This window comes from Anomaloglossus baeobatrachus, chromosome 2 (genome assembly GCF_048569485.1).
Source record: "Anomaloglossus baeobatrachus isolate aAnoBae1 chromosome 2, aAnoBae1.hap1, whole genome shotgun sequence".
Classification (NCBI taxonomy): Eukaryota; Metazoa; Chordata; class Amphibia; order Anura; family Aromobatidae; genus Anomaloglossus; species Anomaloglossus baeobatrachus.
The window spans coordinates 630532231-630552627 of record NC_134354.1 but is presented as its reverse complement, the minus strand read 5'-3'; the positions used below and the strand labels follow the sequence as shown (position 1 = coordinate 630552627).

The 20397-nt window shown below is 53.0% G+C and overlaps 1 protein-coding gene and 1 pseudogene across 3 annotated transcripts in view; both read left to right on the top strand.

The window, feature by feature from the left end:
• ZC3H13 (zinc finger CCCH-type containing 13) overlaps nt 1-20397 on the top strand; it is a 258743-nt gene that overhangs the window by 127925 nt on the left and 110421 nt on the right. For all 3 annotated transcript variants that reach the window (XM_075336884.1, XM_075336883.1, XM_075336882.1), the window contains one exon: nt 179-665. In XM_075336884.1, the coding sequence (XP_075192999.1) occupies nt 179-665 (487 nt within the window). The remainder of the gene's footprint in view (nt 1-178; nt 666-20397) is intronic.
• On the top strand, nt 17554-17667 carry LOC142292794 (U6 spliceosomal RNA; annotated as a pseudogene).

The following is a 20397-nucleotide window of genomic DNA, read 5'->3' as shown; positions in this document are numbered from 1 at the left end:
ACCTGCTGTGGCAGTTTGACTGAAGTACAAAGGTCTACAGTACCATATGTAACCTGTGTACTGTTGTGGTGCAGTGTTTTGTGCATGTTTTTCTAATTTTGTACAAACACTAGTTAAAAGGCAGTCCAAAGGCCGGTTTTTAAGTTTTTCTAATATCCTTTTTATTTCTTCACTGCAGATCAAAGACAGACATCCCCAGCCCAGCATCGCGGAAGAAATGATGATGAACGAGAAGAAAGAAGAGACGATCGTAGAGTAGACCGGTCCGATGACAGAAGAGATGACAGGGCCAGAGAGCGTGAGCGGGAAAGGGAGCGAGAGAGAGAAAGGGAAAGAGAGCGAGAAAAAGAGCGCGAGTCCGAAAGGGAGAGGGCTCGTGAGCGGGAAAGAGAAAAAGAAAGGGAGCGAGAGCGTGAAAGAGAGAGGGAAAGGGAGCGAGAGCGGGAAGAACGGGAGAGAGAAAGAGAGCGTGAAAGGGAACGAGAGCGAGACCGCGAACGAAACCATGAGAGAGAAAGGGACCGTGAACGAGGCAGGGACAGAGAAAGAGAACGACCTAGAGATTGGGAAGAAAAAGATAAAGGAAGAGAAGATCGCAGAGACAAAAGGGAGGATGTGCGGGATGAGCGAAATCAAAAAGAATTACATGATGATAGAAAAGCCAAGTAAGTATAATGCCCCATGGCCGAGATGCAGATCTACTTAAAGTTATTTTTAGTTTTAGTTTCAAATATTTTACAATTTATGTTCGGAGTTAATTTGAAGAGTATGCATTAGATGGCAGTCCATTGATTTCATTAGGCACAATGCACTGTTTAGTTTGACTGTGTTGGAAATTGAACACTTAAAGGAACTTGTTAGGTCTCCAGTGCACCCAATACCATGGGCAGTTCTGGGTGCATATTACTAATCCTTACCTAACTGTCCCAGCATATACTAGCATACATAAAGAGCTCTTTAGAAAAAGATTTCTAAAGATTGTTTGAGTTGCTGATGAGGGCTGTGACTAATCGCAGGGGTGTTACTTCCCTGGCTGGTTGCCCCACTTGGCACGTTAGCATGCCCCTGTGGGCGTGCTAACATACTTTACAACAGTGACCATCAAGGCAGCGTGATACAAAGCCACGCTTGCGCTCTGCTTTGTGCCCGTCACCTTTGAGCTTCTTTGGTGTCTGGTGTATACGTCCAGGCTGTGACGGGGTGTACATCAGAGCAAAGGATGGACGAGGCCGAGGGACGATCCAACAGGTTTATTCACAAGAACACTGGAACAGCACACGATAAGTCCATGTAAAACAGATTCGGGGGCCCTTCCCGACAATCCTCGGACCGGATAACAAAGCAATCGTCCTTACAGTAGTCCAAAGAGTTCCACACAATCCCACGGGCCGCCACACAGGCCTAGCTCCGTCCGTGTCCACAGCCACCCAGGCTGGGGCTCCTGCTCTCTTCAAATTTCAGCTCACTCTGAAGTTACAAAAAGGGAAATGCATTGTCTTGGCTGCTTGACCAGCCCACCATGTTTGTTCAGGGGGTAGGGGTCACACATCCTATCATCAATGGTTTGGTCCATCACAGGGCTCCAATATGTCTGCCAGCCACAGTAGATGAAGGGATCCCCTGCTGTAAAGAACAATGACTATTCCTTCACTGGCCAATGCAATTACAGATTAGATACACAACTCTGGAAAGAAGAGGACAGGCTATTTACATAATCACATTAGATGCCAAGACTACAATTGTATGAGAGAGACACATTGAGACCAGTAGCTCCCCCAAGAAAATACATGAATTACAACTAATACAACCAGGGAAATATACATATCATGACATAGTATCACAGCATATACAGTGAGAGGGTAAATTACATCTTCACACAGGCTTCAAAGAGGCTCACTGCCCATGATCAGAAGTTGCTTGCATTTTCGGTCATGCGCACTACTCAGAATCTGGGTGTGAGTGTCAATGCTAGCATATGGGCATGATAACATGCTAAGTGGGCCAACTAGCCAGGGAACGAACGCCCCTGTGACTAGTCAGTTTATTAGATGCTAATGAGGGCAATCTTTACAAACATTATTTCTAAAGATCTCTTTATGTATGCTAGTAAATGATGGGAATGTTAGGCAAGAATTAGGAATAGCTTTTTCACCTGCAAAACGTCTTGAATGCCAATCACAGTGGCACCGGCTCTCATCACAGCCACCAAGGCAGGGGCACAATCAGCAGTTATCGTTCAATGATCATTATACCAGGGCATATCTCAGTAATTATGCACATATCTAATCTCTTTGGCCTCTTTTACAGAAGTAAATGGCACTGGATAACCCTTTTTTCACTTTTTTGTATCTAATCTAAATATACACATTACCCACATATGATTTTCATCATTATCTACTCAACTGATGCTTAATTACTTTTAAAATGATTACCTTAATGTAATGATTAACCCCAATGCCAATAGTACGGCATTCGGGTTACTCGTTACATTGCAAGTATTCGCCATTGACTTGCATTTGCACACACTATTCGGAATGCATACACGAGTATTAGATAGCACTCGTTACGAGTATCGCGAATCCCGAGTATTTCGGAACGCGCTCATCATTAGTAATTATCTGCAGCTGCTGCGGGCAGCTGGAGGTGATTCCTGCACATGTCAGCTGATTTGAACAGCTGACGTGTGCCTCGCAGACGCATGTGGATCCGCGTTGCACCCGCACCTGTTAACTCCTTAAATCGTGCTGTCAACCATCGGCAGTCACATCACGTAGAGCCGATGGTTGCCATGGTAGCACAGGGTCATGTGATGACTCGTAGCTATCGTGACTCACTACCTGAAGCAGCCGGCAGAGTGCTGCCTATTACAAAAGATGAGCATTTCTGGTGATCTGAGCTTTTTAGTTGTCATCAACAGAAATGAATCAGAAATGATCAGACTGCTGATTTACTAGAGGGACTACTAAAATAATTTAAAAAAAAAACCCCTAAAAGTTCAAGTCACCTCCCTTTGCCCCATTGAAAATGTATAGGTTCAAAAAATATACACACATTTGGTATCGCCGTGTTTATAAATGCCCGATCTATCAAAATATAAAATCCGATTAATCTGATCGGTAAACGGCATAGCGCCAAAAAAATTCCAAACTCCAAAATTACGTTTTTCTCTGACGCCTCATTGGGGGACACAGGACCATGGACCATGGGTGGTATGCTGCCTATCCATAGGAGGACACTAAGTAGATGCAAAAGCATAGCTCCTCCTCTGCAGTATACACCCCCTGGCCGGGCCAGGCAACCTCAGCTTTAGCTTAGTGTCTGTAGGAGGCACATCTTCCAAGGTTTTGTTATTTTTTGAGGGCGACGGTTTCCTTCTGGGACCGATCTCCCAATACCATCAACGGGCGGAAACGCGTATTGCTGCCTCCACGTACCCCCTACTGCGATGCTGGATCCTGGGCTGCATCTCACTGGACGACGGTCCCACAGACACCCATTTCTTTGTCGCTCCATTGGGAGACCCAGACAATTGGGTGTATAGGCTATGCCTCCGGAGGCCGCACAAAGTATTACACTTAAAAGTGTTAAGCCCCTCCCCTTCTGCCTATACACCCCCCGTGCTCCCACGGGCTCCTCAGTTTTTTGCTTTGTGCGAAGGAGGTCAGACACGCACGCACAGCTCCACAGATTGGTCAGCAGCAGCTGCTGACCATGTCGGATGGAAGAAAAGTGGGCCCATATAGAGCCCCCAGCATGCTCCCTTCTCACCCCACTCTTGTCGGTGGTGTTGTAAGGTTGAGGTATCCATTGCGGGTACGGAGGCTGGAGCCCACATGCTGTTTTTCCTTCCCCATCCCCCTTAGGGCTCTGGTGGAAGTGGGATCCTATCGGTCTCCAGGCACTGAGACCGCGCTTCATCCACAACTCCTGTGGAGCCTGCTGGATAGGAGCCGGGTATCGTTCAGGGACATGGCCCTGCTACTTGGAGGTACTCTGTATCCCGGTGGGGACCGCGCACAGCAACACTCCAGCTTTGCTGGGTGTGCTAGTGCACCGGGGACCACGGCGCTGACCGGGTTAATATGTGCCATTACACACTCAGCGTTGCTGAGTGTGTTTATGTATAGGGACTGCCGCACTGACCGCCGCGGCCATGGAAACACTGCGGCGCGGCTGGGACTTGTAGTGCGCCGGGGACTTTCACGCCGGCCGCGCTTTTACGGCGGCCGCGTTTATTACTAGAGTCCCCGGCTTTTTGCGGCCTAGTTTCCTTTCCTCCCGCCCACAGCCCTGACAGGCAGGGGAAGGGCGGGACGCTGCACAGAACGAGCAGCACTGAGGGCTGGAGCATGCTTTGCATACTCCACCCCTCTCACTGTGCACAGTGCGGGCACCAGTTCCCGCACTTTCTGGGTCACGCCCACGGCTCCCTCCTCTCCTCAGGACGCCGGCAGCCATTCCTGTCAGCTCCTCGGACGCAGCAGAGGGGGACAAAGTCTGGGAGACCCAGGCAGGGACTCTGGTGGCCTCACAACCGCTTTAGGCGGGTGGTAAGCAGCACCTGTGGTGCTAGCCCCATTGTGCAGTAGTGTAACATTATATGTTTATGGTATATATGTTTTACACTGTATGGTGCACAGTTGATTTCTGGCTATATACCCTATTGTGTTACTCAGGGAAGATAATAGCATGGCGCCCACGAAAGGCAGGGGTGCCAAAACACAGGCTTATTTTGTTGCTTGCGCCGCATGTACGACCCCGCTACCGGCAGGTTCCACTGACCCTCATTGTGTGCACTGTTCGGCCCCTGTGGCACTTACTCAGCCGGAGCCTCTGCTAAGAGGGGCCCAGGGGGAGCCACCTGCTAACACTGTTCAGGTGACGGGGACGGAGTTTGCAAAACTCTCTGAGACTATGGCTAAGATACTAGAAGCCTTGCAGTCCAGGCCGGTATCTCAGCACAGGGACTCTGTTGAATCTTTGTTCCCTGGCCCACCTCAGCTGGACCAACAATGTCCTCCCGGGGTATCTCATGGATCCCAGGCTGAGGGTTCTGACACAGACCCCAGCCCCAGACCGACTAAGCGAGCTCGCTTAGATTTTCCCTCGACATCATCATATTGTGCAGGGTCTCAGAGGGGGGAATCTCTGGTTGATGATGCGGAGACAGCTGATCAGGATTCTGATCCTGAGGCCGCTCTCAATCTTGATACTCCGGACGGGGACGCCATAGTGAACGACCTTATTGCGTCCATCAATCGTATGTTGGATATTTCTCCCTCAGCTCCTCCGGTGGAGGAGTCAGCTTCTCAGCAGGAGAAATTCCGTTTCAGGTTTCCCAAGCGTACACCGAGTATGTTTCTGGACCACTCTGATTTCAGAGAGGCAGTCCAGAATCACCATGCTTGTCCAGATAAGCGTTTTTCTAAGCGCCTTAAGGATACACGTTATCCTTTTCCCCCTGACGTGGTCAAAAGTTGGGCTCAGTGTCCCAAAGTGGATCCTCCAATCTCCAGACTGGCAGCTAGATCCATACTTGCAGTGGAAGCTGGGGCTTCACTCAAAGATGCCACTGACAGGCAGATGGAGCTCTGGTTGAAATCCATCTATGAAGCTATCGGCGCTTCTTTTGCCCCAGCGTTCGCAGCCGTATGGGCGCTACAAGCTATCTCAGCAGGTCAAGCGCAAATTGACGCAGCCACACGTACGTCCGCGCCACAGGTGGCGTCCATAACCACTCAGACGTCGGCATTTGTGTCTTACGCTATTAATGCTGTCCTGGACTCTGCGAGCCGTACGGCGGTTGCAGCCGCCAATTCGGTGGTACTCCGCAGGGCCTTGTGGCTACGGGAATGGAAGGCAGATTCTGTTTCCAAAAAGCGCTTAACCAGTTTGCCAATTTCTGGCGACCGATTGTTTGGCGAGCGTTTGGATGAAATCATCAAACAATCCAAGGGAAAGGATACATCCTTACCCCAGCCCAAACCGAACATACCCCAACAGAGGAAGGGGCAGTCGAGGTTTCGGTCCTTTCGGGGCGCGGGCAGGTCCCAATTCTCCTCGTCCAAAAGGCCTCAGAAAGATCAAAGGAACTCTGACGCATGGCGGTCTAAGTCACGTCCTAAAAAGGCCACCGGAGGTGCCGCTACCAAAGCGGCTTCCTCATGACTTTCGGCCTCCTCACTCCGCATCTTCGGTCGGTGGCAGGCTCTCCCGCTTTTGCGACGCCTGGCTGCCACGGGTAAAAGACCGTTGGGTGAGAGACATTCTGTCTCACGGTTACAAGATAGAGTTCACCTCTCGTCCCCCGACTCGATTCTTCAGGTCATCCCCGCCTCCCGAGCGAGCCGAGGCTCTTCTGCAGGCGCTGGGCACTCTGAAGGCAGAAGGAGTGGTGGTCCCTGTTCCTCTTCAGCAACAGGGCCACGGTTTTTACTCCAACTTGTTTGTGGTCCCAAAGAAGGACGGGTCTTTCCGTCCTGTCCTGGACCTGAAACTTCTCAACAAACACGTAAAGACCAGGCGGTTCCGGATGGAATCCCTCCGCTCCGTCATCGCCTCAATGTCCCAAGGAGATTTCCTTGCATCGATCGATATCAAAGATGCTTATCTCCACGTACCGATTGCTCCAGAGCACCAGCGCTTCTTGCGCTTCGCCATAGAAAACGAACACCTGCAGTTCGTGGCACTGCCGGTCGGCCTGGCAACAGCCCCACGGGTTTTCACCAAGGTTATGGCTACTGTAGTAGCGGTCCTCCACTCTCAGGGTCACTCGGTGATCCCTTACTTGGACGATCTCCTGATCAAGGCACCCTCTCAAGAGGCATGCCAACACAGCCTCGACGCTACCCTGGAGACTCTCCAGAGTTTCGGGTGGATCATCAATTTTCCAAAGTCAAATCTGACACCGGCCCAATCGCTCACATACCTTGGCATGGAGTTTCATACCCTCTCAGCGATAGTGAAGCTTCCGCTGATCAAGCAGCGGTCACTACAGACAGGGGTACAATCTCTCCTTCAAGGCCAGTCACACCCCTTGAGGCGCCTCATGCACTTCCTGGGGAAGATGGTGGCAGCAATGGAGGCAGTTCCTTTCGCGCAGTTTCACCTGCGTCCTCTTCAATGGGACATCCTACGCAAATGGGACAGGAAGCCGACGTCCCTCGACAGGAACGTCTCCCTCTCTCAGTCGACCAAAGCTTCCCTTCGGTGGTGGCTTCTTCCCACTTCATTATCGAAGGGGAAATCCTTCCTACCCCCATCCTGGGAGGTGGTCACGACGGACGCGAGTCTCTCAGGGTGGGGAGCGGTTTTTCTCCACCACAGGGCTCAGGGTACGTGGACCCAGCAAGAGTCCTCGCTTCAGATCAATGTTCTGGAAATACGGGCAGTGTATCTTGCCCTAAAAGCGTTCCAGCAGTGGCTGGAAGGCAAGCAGATCAGAATTCAGTCGGACAATTCCACAGCGGTGGCATACATCAACCACCAAGGCGGCACACGCAGTCGGCAAGCCTTCCAGGAAGTCCGGCGGATTTTGATGTGGGTGGAAGCCACGGCCTCCACCATCTCTGCAGTTCACATTCCAGGCGTGGAAAACTGGGAAGCAGATTATCTCAGTCGCCAGGGCATGGACGCAGGGGAATGGTCCCTTCACCCGGACGTGTTTCAGGAGATCTGTTGCCGCTGGGGGGTGCCGGACGTCGACCTCATGGCGTCCCGGCACAACAACAAGGTACCGACGTTCATGGCACGGTCTCAAGATCCCAGAGCTCTGGCGGCAGACGCCTTAGTTCAGGATTGGTCGCAGTTTCAGCTCCCTTATGTGTTTCCTCCGCTGGCACTGTTGCCCAGAGTGTTACGCAAGATCAGGGCCGACTGCCGCCGCGTCATCCTCGTCGCTCCACACTGGCCGAGGCGGTCGTGGTACCCGGATCTGTGGCATCTCACGGTCGGCCAACCGTGGGCACTACCAGACCGACCAGACTTGCTATCTCAAGGGCCGTTTTTCCATCTGAATTCTGCGGCCCTCAACCTGACTGTGTGGCCATTGAGTCCTGGATCCTAGCGTCTTCAGGGTTATCTCAAGACGTCATTGCCACTATGAGACAGGCTAGGAAACCAACGTCCGCCAAGATCTACCACAGGACGTGGAAAATTTTCCTGTCGTGGTGCTCTGCTCAGGGTTTTTCTCCCTGGCCTTTTGCCTTGCCCACTTTTCTGTCCTTCCTTCAATCTGGACTGGAAAAGGGTTTGTCGCTCGGCTCCCTTAAGGGACAAGTCTCAGCGCTCTCTGTGTTTTTCCAGAAGCGCCTAGCCAGACTTCCACAGGTACGCACGTTCCTGCAGGGGGTTTGTCACATCGTTCCTCCTTACAAGCGGCCGTTAGAACCCTGGGATCTGAACAGGGTGCTGATGGTTCTTCAGAAACCACCATTCGAGCCAATGAGAGATATTTCTCTCTCACGCCTTTCGCAGAAAGTGGTTTTTCTAGTAGCAGTCACTTCACTTCGGAGAGTGTCTGAGCTAGCAGCGCTGTCATGCAAAGCCCCTTTCCTGGTTTTTCACCAGGACAAGGTGGTTCTGCGTCTGGTTCCGGAATTTCTCCCTAAAGTGGTATCCCCCTTTCATCTCAATCAGGATATCTCCTTACCTTCTTTTTGTCCTCATCCAGTTCACCAATGTGAAAAGGATTTGCACTTGTTAGATCTGGTGAGAGCACTCAGACTCTACATTTCTCGTACGGCGCCCCTGCGCCGCTCGGATGCACTCTTTGTCCTTGTCGCTGGCCAGCGTAAAGGGTCACAGGCTTCCAAATCAACCTTGGCTCGGTGGATCAAGGAGCCAATTCTCGAAGCCTACCGTTCGGCTGGGCTTCCGGTTCCCTCAGGGCTGAAGGCCCATTCTACCAGAGCCGTGGGCGCGTCCTGGGCTTTGAGGCACCAGGCTACGGCTCAGCAGGTGTGTCAGGCGGCTACCTGGTCGAGCCTGCACACTTTCACGAAACACTATCAGGTGCATACCTATGCTTCGGCGGATGCCAGCCTAGGTAGACGAGTCCTTCAGGCGGCGGTTGCCCACCTGTAGGAAGAGGCCGTTTTACGGCTCTCTTACGAGGTATTATTTTACCCACCCAGGGACTGCTTTTGGACGTCCCAATTGTCTGGGTCTCCCAATGGAGCGACAAAGAAGAAGGGAATTTTGTTTATTTACCGTAAATTCCTTTTCTTCTAGCTCCAATTGGGAGACCCAGCGCCCGCCCCTGTTTTTTTGTGTACACATGTTGTTCATGTTGAATGGTTTCAGTTCTCCGATATTCCTTCGGATTGAAGTTACTTTATACCAGTTTATAATTCTTTTTCCTCCTTCTTGCTTTTGCACCAAAACTGAGGAGCCCGTGGGAGCACGGGGGGTGTATAGGCAGAAGGGGAGGGGCTTAACACTTTTAAGTGTAATACTTTGTGCGGCCTCCGGAGGCATAGCCTATATACCCAATTGTCTGGGTCTCCCAATTGGAGCTAGAAGAAAAGGAATTTACGGTAAGTAAACAAAATTCCCTTCTTTCCAGAGCCCAGGGCAGAAGCACAATTCCTCAGCCCCTCTTTGCAGGCTCTAAGTTGACCATTGCACTGTGTGACCGGATACAGCAGGCTGACTCTGCTATTCTCACTGCCTGGATTGAAGCAGTGTTTAAGGTGAGATCCCCCCTGACTGGTTTCCCAGACAAAGGGAGAAAAGACGTAGCAGAAAGTTCCTTGGGTGGGCCCAGAGCTCAGGAACTCACACTGTTTATTTGCTCTGTTTATTTGCTCCAGCTGCGTGCTCTGATTGCAGAAAGCTGGCAGAGATTATCCTTCCGTGACAAGCTGTGTGCTGACTGGAGGGAGATGTCACAGAAGCTCCCTTCCCGCCGTTTTTTTGCTACCGACAGCAGGGGGGCACACTGACTTATTCTTGGCGCTCTTTTAACGCTAAGCCCCGCCCCCCCGCGGCCGCAATCAGTGCCCCCCCCCCCCAGAAAAGCGTGCGAAGATCTCCACACAGAGGCAACAGCTCAAATCAGAACTTACTCCTTCCCGAGGACGCAGGGCCATCGGCTGATTCTGGTGAGGTACTTGCTTCACTTGTAGCTCTGCTGACCATTGCTCCCCCTCCTGGCATACTCCTATTAGGAACATGCAGAATTCTAAGGGCACTGAGAGCGCTAAGCCTCACATTGTCTACTATTCAGCCGGCACTGCCTGCCACGCTGAGCTACCACGTAAACACACCTTTTCTCTCTGTGGTTCCTGTGCCCCTATAGCCCCCCAAGACCCCCCCCGCCACCACCGCCACAACAGTCAGCCCAGAGCCTAGGGCTCCCAGCCCACCGGAATGGGCACAGTTTCTGTCCCAATCCATGGAAAAACTGTCACAGAACCTGGTTCTGGCTATGCAATGTCGTCCTCCACACCCTTCTGGTCCCCTGGACGGAACGCAGCCTGAGGATACCCCTATGGAGGATCCTTCTGAGGTAATCCAGGCACATGCTTCACCGGTTGCAGGGATCAGGAAAAGATCCGGCCAGGTGTCTCCAGTACTCTCTCATGGCCCCCACGACTCTCCCTCGGGAGCACACAGGGCAGGCTCCCCACACGCTCCACGGCTTCTGAAGAGCTGGAGGAGGGGAGAATGCTGTTTGTACCAGGATGATTCCTTGGTTTCATCCTCCCCAGATGATCAAGCTGCAATAGACTCCCTTATAGCAGCAGTCAACCAAACACTACATGTGGAGGATCCCCCATCCACTACCACTGACCATGTGGTCTCCTTTAAGAGGGCAAGGAAACCCCAAAAGGTTTTCGCTGATAACCCAGAGTTTCAGGATATCCTCACAAAGCAAAGGGAGAAGCCTGACAGGCGCTTCGGTAACCGAAAACTCATGGAGTCCCTGTACCCTTTTGCCTCATCTGCCTCTAAGGGCTGGGCCGATCCGCCCTCGGTCGACCCCCCCCGGTCTCCCGCCTTGCCACAAAGATGCTCCTGTCTTTACCCGACGGTTCCTCCATCAAGGACCCGACAGACAGACAGGTGGAGCACCTCGCCCGCTCTGTTTTTTGAGGCTGCAGGTTCCTCCCTCTCGCCCTCCTTTGCCTCTGTGTGGGTCGCAAAGGCGATCTCGGTCTGGACAGAATCCCTTAACACTTCGCTTGAGGAATCCCAGTTCCCTCATACCTTCACAGAGGTAACAGCTCAAAATTGCCGCTGCGGAGGAGTACCTCATGCAGGCCTCCATGGACGCTGCTACCTGCACAGCGTTTGCCGCCTCAAATACCATAGCCATCCGTAGAGCTCTCTGGGGCCTTCCCTTTTTCTTTTTCGCTCCTAATTGGGAGACCCAGACAGTGGGTGTATAGCTACTGCCTCTGGAGGCCGCACAAAGAACTACACTTAAAAGTGTAAGGCCCCTCCCCTTCTGGCTATACACCCTCCCGTAGGAGTACGGATTCCTCAGTTTTAGCTTTGTGCGCAGGAGGTCAGACACGCACGCATAGCTCCATTGTTTTTAGTCAGCAGCAGCTGCTGACTATGTCGGATGGAAGAAAAGAGGGCCCATACAGGGCTCCCAGCATGCTCCCTTCTCACCCCACTGTATGTCGGAGGTGTTTGTAAGGTTGAGGTACCCATTGCGGGTACGGCGGCAGGAGCCCACATGCTGATTCCTTCCCCATCCCTTTTTACAGGGCTCTGGGTGAAGTGGGATTTACTGGTCTCCAGGCACTGAGACCGTGCTCCATCTACAGCCCCTGGAGAAGATGCTGGATGGAGCGGAGTACATCAGGGACATGGCCCTGCTTCCTCAAGGTACTCTGTGTCCCCGTGCATTTGGCGCTCACACCGCAGCATGCTGGGTGTTGTAGTGCGCCGGGGGACATCAGCGCTACGGCGCTTGTGCCATGGCCTCATTCAGCTTCGCTGAAGCAGGCACACTTCTGGGAATCGGTCGCGCCGGCCGCTGGGACTGCGGCGCGGCTGGCACTTGTGGTGCGCCGGGGACTTCAGCGCGGCCCGCGCTTTTACGGCGGCCGCGCTGATAACTCGAGTCCCCGGCTTTTGCGGCCTGCTTCCGTTCGTTCCCGCCCCCAGACCTGCCAGTCAGGAGAGGGGCGGGACGCTGGCCACTTCTGGGAATCGGTCGCGCCGGCCGCTGGGACTGCGGCGCGGCTGGCACTTGTGGTGCGCCGGGGACTTCAGCGCGGCCCGCGCTTTTACGGCGGCCGCGCTGATAACTCGAGTCCCCGGCTTTTGCGGCCTGCTTCCGTTCGTTCCCGCCCCCAGACCTGCCAGTCAGGAGAGGGGCGGGACGCTGGCCAGTGCATCAGCGCCGAGGGCTGGAGTCGTTTTTACATACTCCAGCCCTCACAATCGGCACAGATGGGACACTGTTTCCCGCACTTTTGTTTGGAAACTCCCACGGACCGCCCCTCTCCACAGACGCCGGCAGCCATTCCTGCTGACACGCTGAGCTGCAGAGGGGAGCCGGGGAGACCCAGACAAGGAATTCTGCGCCTCTTACCCGCTATTCAGCGGGCGGTAAGCAGCCCTCAGGGCTCACCCCCTCTTGTGCCAGTAGTATTCTTAGTATTTTGTTTCTACAAATACTTGGTATTACATAGCGCTGGTCGCCCTTTGGCTATAGACTCTCTCACATTGCAGAGAGCCAGCAGCATGTCGTCCGTAAAACGCAAGGGTGCCAAGGCACAGACATTATATGCTTCCTGCACCGCATGTGGGACTTTTCTACCGGCAGGCTCCACGGACCCCCATTGTGTGCAGTGCTCGGCCCCTGCGGCGCTTGCACAGTCGGGACCTCTGCTGGACGTGACCCAGGGTGTACCACCTGTGAATGCTGTCCAGGTGACAGGAACTGAGTTTGCAGCTTTTGCTGACAGAATGTCTCTCACTATGTCACAAATTCTTGACACATTGCGAGCTAGGCCTGTACTTCAGGCCACGGACACTGTGCAATCATTGCCCCCTGGTCCCCCTCAGCTGAATTACCTCCAAGCTCCGGGACGGGCATATACACCTCAGGGTGAAGACTCTGACTCGGACGATGGCCCCGGGCAGCCTAAGCGGGCTCGCTATGACGGGCCTTCACATTCATCTCAATGGTCAGGATCCCAGCGAGATGAATCTATGGGTGATGAAGCGGACGTCACTGATCAGGATTCTGATCCTGGGACCGCTCTCAATCTAGATACACCAGATGGTGACGCCATAGTTAATGATCTTATATTTAACATCAATAAGATGTTAAATATTTCCCCACCAGCTCCTCTTGTAGAGGAGTCAGCTTCGCAGCACGAGAGAATCCATTTCAGATACCCTAAGCGTACATTAAGCACTTTTCTGGACCACGCTGACTTTAGAGACGCAATCCAGAAACCCCACGCTTATCCTGAAAGGCGTTTTCCTAAACGGCTTAAAGATACACGCTACCCTTTTCCCCCTGAGGTGGTCAAGGGTTGGACCCAGTGTCCAAAAGTGGATCCTCCAATTTCCAGGCTTGCAGCTAGATCCTTGGTTGCAGTTGAAGATGGAGCGGCACTTAAAGATGCCACTGACAGGCAGATGGAGCTCTGGCTGAAATCCATCTATGAAGCGATTGGAGCGTCATTAGCGCCTTCTTTTGCGGCCGTATGGGCACTCCAAGCTATCTCAGCCGGGCTTGCGCGAGTCGACTCAGTCACACGTGCATTTGCCCCGCAGGTAGCACCATTGACCTCGCAAATGGCGGCATTCGCGTCGTACGCGATTAATGCTGTTCTTGACGCTACAAGCCGCACGGCAGTGGCGTCAGCCAACTCCGTTGTTTTGCGTAGGGCCCTGTGGTTGAGACATTGGAAAGCAGATTCTCATTCCAAGAAGTGCTTAACCAATTTGCCTTTTTCTCGTGACCGATTGTTTGGAGAGCGTTTGGATGAAATCATCAAACACTCCAAGGGTAAGGACTCATCCTTACCGCAACACAGACAAAACAAACCCCAACAGAGGAAGGGTCAGTCTGGTTATCGGTCCTTTCGAGGACCGGGCAGGTCCCAATTCGCCTCGTCAAAAAAGACTCAAAAAGACCAGAGACGCTCAGATTCTTGGAGGTCTCAGTCACGCCCAAAAAGGACAGCCGGAGGAACCGTTGCCAAGACGGCGTCCTCCTGACTTGCGGTCTCCGATTCCCACACCCGCGGTCGGTGGGAGGCTTTCCCACTTTGGCGACATTTGGCTGTCACGCGTCAAAGACCGTTGGGTGAGGGATATTCTGTCTCACGGGTACAGGATAGAGTTCAGTTCTCGTCCGCCAACTCGTTTCTTCAGAACTTCTCCACCACCAGACCGAGCCGATGCTCTGTTGCAGGCGGTGGCCGCTCTAAAGGCGACAGGAGTGGTGACCTCCGTCCCTCTTCAGGAACAAGGTCACGGTTTTTACTCCAATCTGTTTGTGGTCCCAAAAAAGGACGGATCGTATCGACCCGTCCTGGATCTAAAGTTGCTCAACAGACACGTAAAAGTCAGGAGGTTCCGGATGGAATCCCTACGCTCCGTCATAGCCTCAATGTCTCAAGGAGATTTTCTAGCATCAATAGATATCAAAGATGCGTATCTCCACGTGCCGATTGCACCAGAGCATCAGCGTTTCCTACGCTTCGTCATACACGACGAACACCTACAGTTCGTAGCGTTACCTTTCGGTCTGGCAACAGCCCCCCGGGTCTTCACCAAAGTCATGGCAGCAGTGGTAGCTGTTCTGCACTCGCAGGGTCACTCGGTCATCCCGTATCTAGACGACCTGCTTATAAAGGCACCCTCTCAAGAGGCATGCCAACACAGTCTGAAGGTGGCACTAGACACTCTCCAGAGTTTCGGGTGGATTATCAACTTTCCAAAGTCTCATCTAACCCCGACCCAATCTCTGACTTATCTTGGCATGGAGTTTCATACTCTCTCAGCGATAGTGAGGCTTCCACTGGACAAGCAGTGCTCGCTACGGACTGGAGTGCAATCTCTCCTTCAGAGCCAGTCGCACTCACTGAGGCGCCTCATGCATTTCCTAGGAAAGATGGTAGCAGCAATGGAGGCAGTCCCGTTCGCGCAGTTTCATCTGCGCCCTCTACAATGGGACATTCTACGCCAATGGGGAGCCTATCAGGGTGGGGAGCGGTGTTTCTCCACCACAGGGCTCAGGGGACGTGGACTCAGGAAGAGTCCACCCTGCAGATCAATGTTCTGGAAATCAGAGCAATCTATCTTGCCCTGCGAGCCTTCCAACAATGGCTGGAAGGCAAGCAGATTCGGATTCAGTCGGACAATTCCACGGCGGTGGCGTACATCAACCACCAAGGGGGAACACGCAGTCGCCAAGCTTTTCAAGAAGTCCAGCGGATTTTGACGTGGGTGGAAAGCAGAGCGTCCACCATATCCGCAGTTCACATCCCAGGCGTGGAAAACTGGGAAGCAGACTTTCTCAGTCGCCAGGGCATGGACGCAGGAGAATGGTCCCTTCACCCGGACGTGTTTCAGCAGATCTGTTGCCGCTGGGGGACGCCGGACGTCGATCTGATGGCGTCACGGCACAACAACAAGGTCCCAGTTTTCATGGCACGGTCTCACGATCACCGAGCGCTGGCGGCAGACGCCTTGGTTCAGGATTGGTCGCAATTCCGACTCCCCTATGTGTTCCCACCTCTAGCATTGTTACCCAGAGTTCTCCGGAAAATCAAGTCCGACTGCCATCGAGCCATACTCGTCGCTCCAGATTGGCCAAGAAGGTCGTGGTACCCGGATCTGTGGCATCTCACGGTAGGCCAACCGTGGACACTACCAAACCGTCCAGATTTGCTGTCTCAAGGGCCGTTTTTCCATCTGAATTCTGCGGCCCTGAACCTGACTGTGTGGCCATTGAGTCCTGGATCCTAGCGGCCTCAGGTTTATCTCATGAAGTTGTTGCCACAATGAGACAGGCTAGAAAACCATCCTCAGCTAAGATCTATCACAGGACGTGGAAGATATTCTTAGCGTGGTGCTTGGCTCAAGGGTTTTCTCCCTGGCCATTTGCATTGCCAATTTTTCTTTCCTTCCTGCAGTCTGGGTTGGAAAAAGGTTTGTCGCTTAGCTCGCTTAAGGGTCAAGTCTCCGCGCTATCCGTATTCTTTCAGAAGCGCTTGGCACGGCTTTCTAAAGTACGCACGTTTCTCCAAGGAGTTTGTCATATCGTTCCTCCTTACAGACGGCCATTGGAACCCTGGGATCTGAACAAGGTTCTCATTGCTCTCCAGAAGCCGCCTTTCGAGCCTTTGAAAGAGGTTCCCCTTTCTCGGCTTTCACAAAAGGTAGTTTTTCTTGTGGCGGTCACGTCTCTTCGAAGAGTGTCCGAGCTAGCGGCGTTATCTTGCAAATCTCCCTTCCTGGTGTTTCACCAAGACAAGGTAGTACTGCGTCCAATTCCAGAGTTTTCTCCCAAGGTGGTTTCTTCCTTTCATCTCAATCAGGATATCACTTTGCCATCTTTGTGTCCGCATCCAGTTCACCAATTTGAAAAGGGTTTACATCTGTTGGACCTGGTGAGAGCACTCAGGATTTACATTTCTCGCACGGCGTCTCTACGCCGTTCTGATGCGCTCTTTGTCCTAGTCGCTGGTCAGCATAAGGGATCGCAAGCTTCCAAATCCACCCTGGCGCGGTGGATCAAGGAACCAATTCTTCACACATACCGTTCTGCTGGGCTTCCGATCCCATCTGGACTGAAGGCCCATTCTACCAGAGCCGTGGGTGCGTCCTGGGCATTGCGGCATCAGGCTACGGCTCAGCAAGTGTGCCAGGCGGCTACCTGGTCGAGTCTGCACACGTTTACCAAACACTATCAAGTGCATACCTACGCTTCGGCAGATGCCAGCCTAGGTAGACAGGTCCTTCAGGCGGCGGTGGCCCACCTGTAGGAAGAGGCTGTCTGACAGCCCGTTCATGTGGTATCTTTTTACCCACCCAGGGACTGCTTTTGGACGTCCCACTGTCTGGGTCTCCCAATTAGGAGCGAAAAAGAAGAAGGGAATTTTGTTTACTTACCGTAAATTCCTTTTCTTCTAGCTCCAATTGGGAGACCCAGCACCCGCCCTATTTGTTCTTAGGGTTTCGTTTTTCGGGTGCACATGTTGTTCATGTTGTTTCTTAAGTTCTCCGATCTTGTTATCGGATTGAATTTGTTTTTGAAACTGTTATTGGCTTTCCTCCTTCTTGCTTTGGTACTAAAACTGAGGAATCCGTACTCCTACGGGAGGGTGTATAGCCAGAAGGGGAGGGGCCTTACACTTTTAAGTGTAGTTCTTTGTGCGGCCTCCAGAGGCAGTAGCTATACACCCACTGTCTGGGTCTCCCAATTGGAGCTAGAAGAAAAGGAATTTACGGTAAGTAAACAAAATTCCCTTCTTTCCAGACCGATTGTTTGGCGAACGTCTGGACAAGCTCATTTCTGACGCCACGGGAGGAAAGAGTACCTCCTTCCCCCAGCTTAAGTCAAGGACGGTGCTAGCTTCGGCAGCACATATGCTCAAATGCAGAGCTACACAGAAGATTAGCATGGCTCCTGCACAGCAGGCCAAGGATGACATGGAAATTCGTGAAACATTCAACATTTTACCTTCACCAGACGTCCACAGTCCTCGTTCCGCTCCTTCGGAACTCATTGGTTGGTCGAAATCCCGTGCTGCCAGTCGCGGACTACGCAGGGACCGACCTTCTCAGCTCTCCCCGAAACCCACTTCGTCGTGGCAGCCTAGACCGAAACAGTCCCGGACTAGGGACACTCATCCACGACGTTTTCTCCCCTCATGACTTCTTCGGCGCCCCGGAAGACACACTCATTGTAGGAGGTCGACTGTGGCTCTTTTCAACACATCTGGGCTGCCGCCTCAGACGACAAATGGGTGCGAGACCTTGTGTCTTCCGGTTACCAGGACCCGACCCCCCGAGTCGGTTCTTTCTCTCAAACCCCCCAAAGACTCGAAAACGACACAAAGTTTTTTTTCTCAGCAATCCACTCTCTCTAAACAGCAGGAGTGATAATACCTTTCTTCAGCGCTCTATTGGGAGACCCAGACGATTGGGGTATAGCTACTGCCCTCTGGAGGCCACACAAAGCACTACATTAAAAGTGCAAGGCCCCTCCCCCTCTGGCTATACCCCCCCGTGGTATCACGGGTACTCCAGTTTTAGCTTTGTGTGCGAAGGAGGTCAGACATTCCATGCATAGCTCCACAGATTTTAGTCAGCAGTAGCTGCTGACTAGTTCGGATGGAAGAAAAGAGGACACATATAGTGTCCCCAGCATGCTCCCTTCTCACCCCTGGATGGTGTTGTAAGGTTGAGGTACCTATTGCTGGTACAGGGCTGGAGCCTGACATGCTGTTTTCCTTCCACATCCCCTGGTAGGGCTCTGTGGAAGTGGGATCCTGCCGGCCTCTCAGCTCTGACGCCGGGCTCCATCCACAGACCCATTAGAACCTGATGGATTCGGAGCAGGAGTACCATCAGGGACCGGGCCCTGCATCATACAGGTACTCTGTGTCCCCGGCAGGCACAGACACACTCCGGGCTGGCTGGGTGTTGTAGTGCGCCGGGGACCGTACACTGAGCTGGTGTTCCTACAGTTATCTGGGGGACTTTGTGTTTTGGGAACGCAGCGCCGACCCCCTCTGGACCGGGCGGCGCTGCTGTGACTTGTGGTGCGCCGGGGATACGCCGACCGCGCTTTTACGGCGGCGGCGTTTATAACTCTAGTCCCCGGCTTTTGGGCCTAGGACGCCGGCAGCTCCGATCGTTCCCGCCCCCACCCTGTCAATCAGGGTAGGGGAGAGACGCTGTTTCACGGCAGCGAGGAGGGCTGGAGCCTGATTTACATGCTCCAGCCCTCTCACTAGGCACAGAGGGAAGCAGGCTTCCCGCTCTTGGTCAGTAACGCCCAGGGCCCGCCCCCCTTCTTCTCTCAGAACGCCGGCAGCCATTACATGCATGTCTGGCTGGAGGAAGGACGCAAGGCTCTGGGAGACCTAGACTGAGGGGCTTTGGAAGACCACACACCCGCTCTTAAGCGGGCGGTAAGCGGCTTTTCAGCTGGCCCCTCTAGTGCCTCAGTGTATGTTAGTGTATTGTGTCACTGAACATAGATATTTATTGATTTCCTGCACTGTGAGGTCGCTTCCTGGCTGAATACCCCAGATCGCTCTGAGGAGGCAGCAACATGTCATCCACAAGACGCAAAGCTGCCAAGGCTAGGGCTGTGTGCACTGCGTGTGCTGCATGTGGGGCTGCTCTACCAGCAGGCTCCAAGGACCCCCATTGTGTGCAATGCTCAGATCCGGTGCTGCTTCGCCAGCCGGAGTCAGGAGAGATAGTGACCCAGGCTGAGACGCCTGTAAGTCCTGCCCCGGTGTCGGGGACAGACTTTGCAGTTTTTGCGGTTAATATGTCTGTGACTATGGCAAAAATCCTGGAAACTTTGCAATCCATGCCTGGGGCTCAGTCTATGGACACGGCGAGGTCTATGTCCTCTAATCCTCCGCAGTTGGATTTAATCCAGACTGCAAGGGGGTCCCCGGCTTCTCAGGATGAGTATAATGACTCAGATGATTGCCCCAGCCACCCCAAGCGGGCTCGCTGGGAAAGACCCTCAACGTCATCACACTGCTCAGGGTCTCAGCGCAATCAGTCTCCCTGTGATGTGTCTGAAGAGAGTGATCAGGAGTCTAATCCTGGAACCCCTCTCAATCTGGATACCCCGGATGGGGACGCCATGGTAAACGATCTTATCTCAGCCATCAATAGGCTGTTAGATATTTCTCCCCCAGCCCCTTCAGCAGAAGAGGCAGCGGCAGAGCAGGAGAAATTTCGTTTCCTCTATCCCAAGCGTAAATTAAGTGCTCTGTTGGATCACTCTGACTTCAGAGAATCAATCCAGAAGCACGACGCTCATCCAGAAAAGCGTTTCTCTAAACGTTCTAAGGATACACGTTATCCTTTCCCCCCTGATGTGGTCAAGCGCTGGACCCAGTGTCCAAAGGTGGACCCCCCGATTTCCAAGCTTGCAGCTAGATCCATAGTTGCAGTGGAGGATGGCGCTTCACTTAAGGATGCCAATGACAGACAGATGGACCTTTGGTTAAAATCTGTCTATGAAGCTATCGGCGCGTCGTTTGCTCCAGCATTCGCAGCCGTATGGGCACTCCAAGCTATTTCAGCTGGTTTAGCAAAAGTGGATGCTATCTTACATCCAGCGGTGCCGCAAGTGGCGTCCCTTACCTCGCAGATGTCCGCGTTCGCGTCTTACGCTATCAATGCGGTCCTAGAATCTACCAGCCGCACCTCAATGGC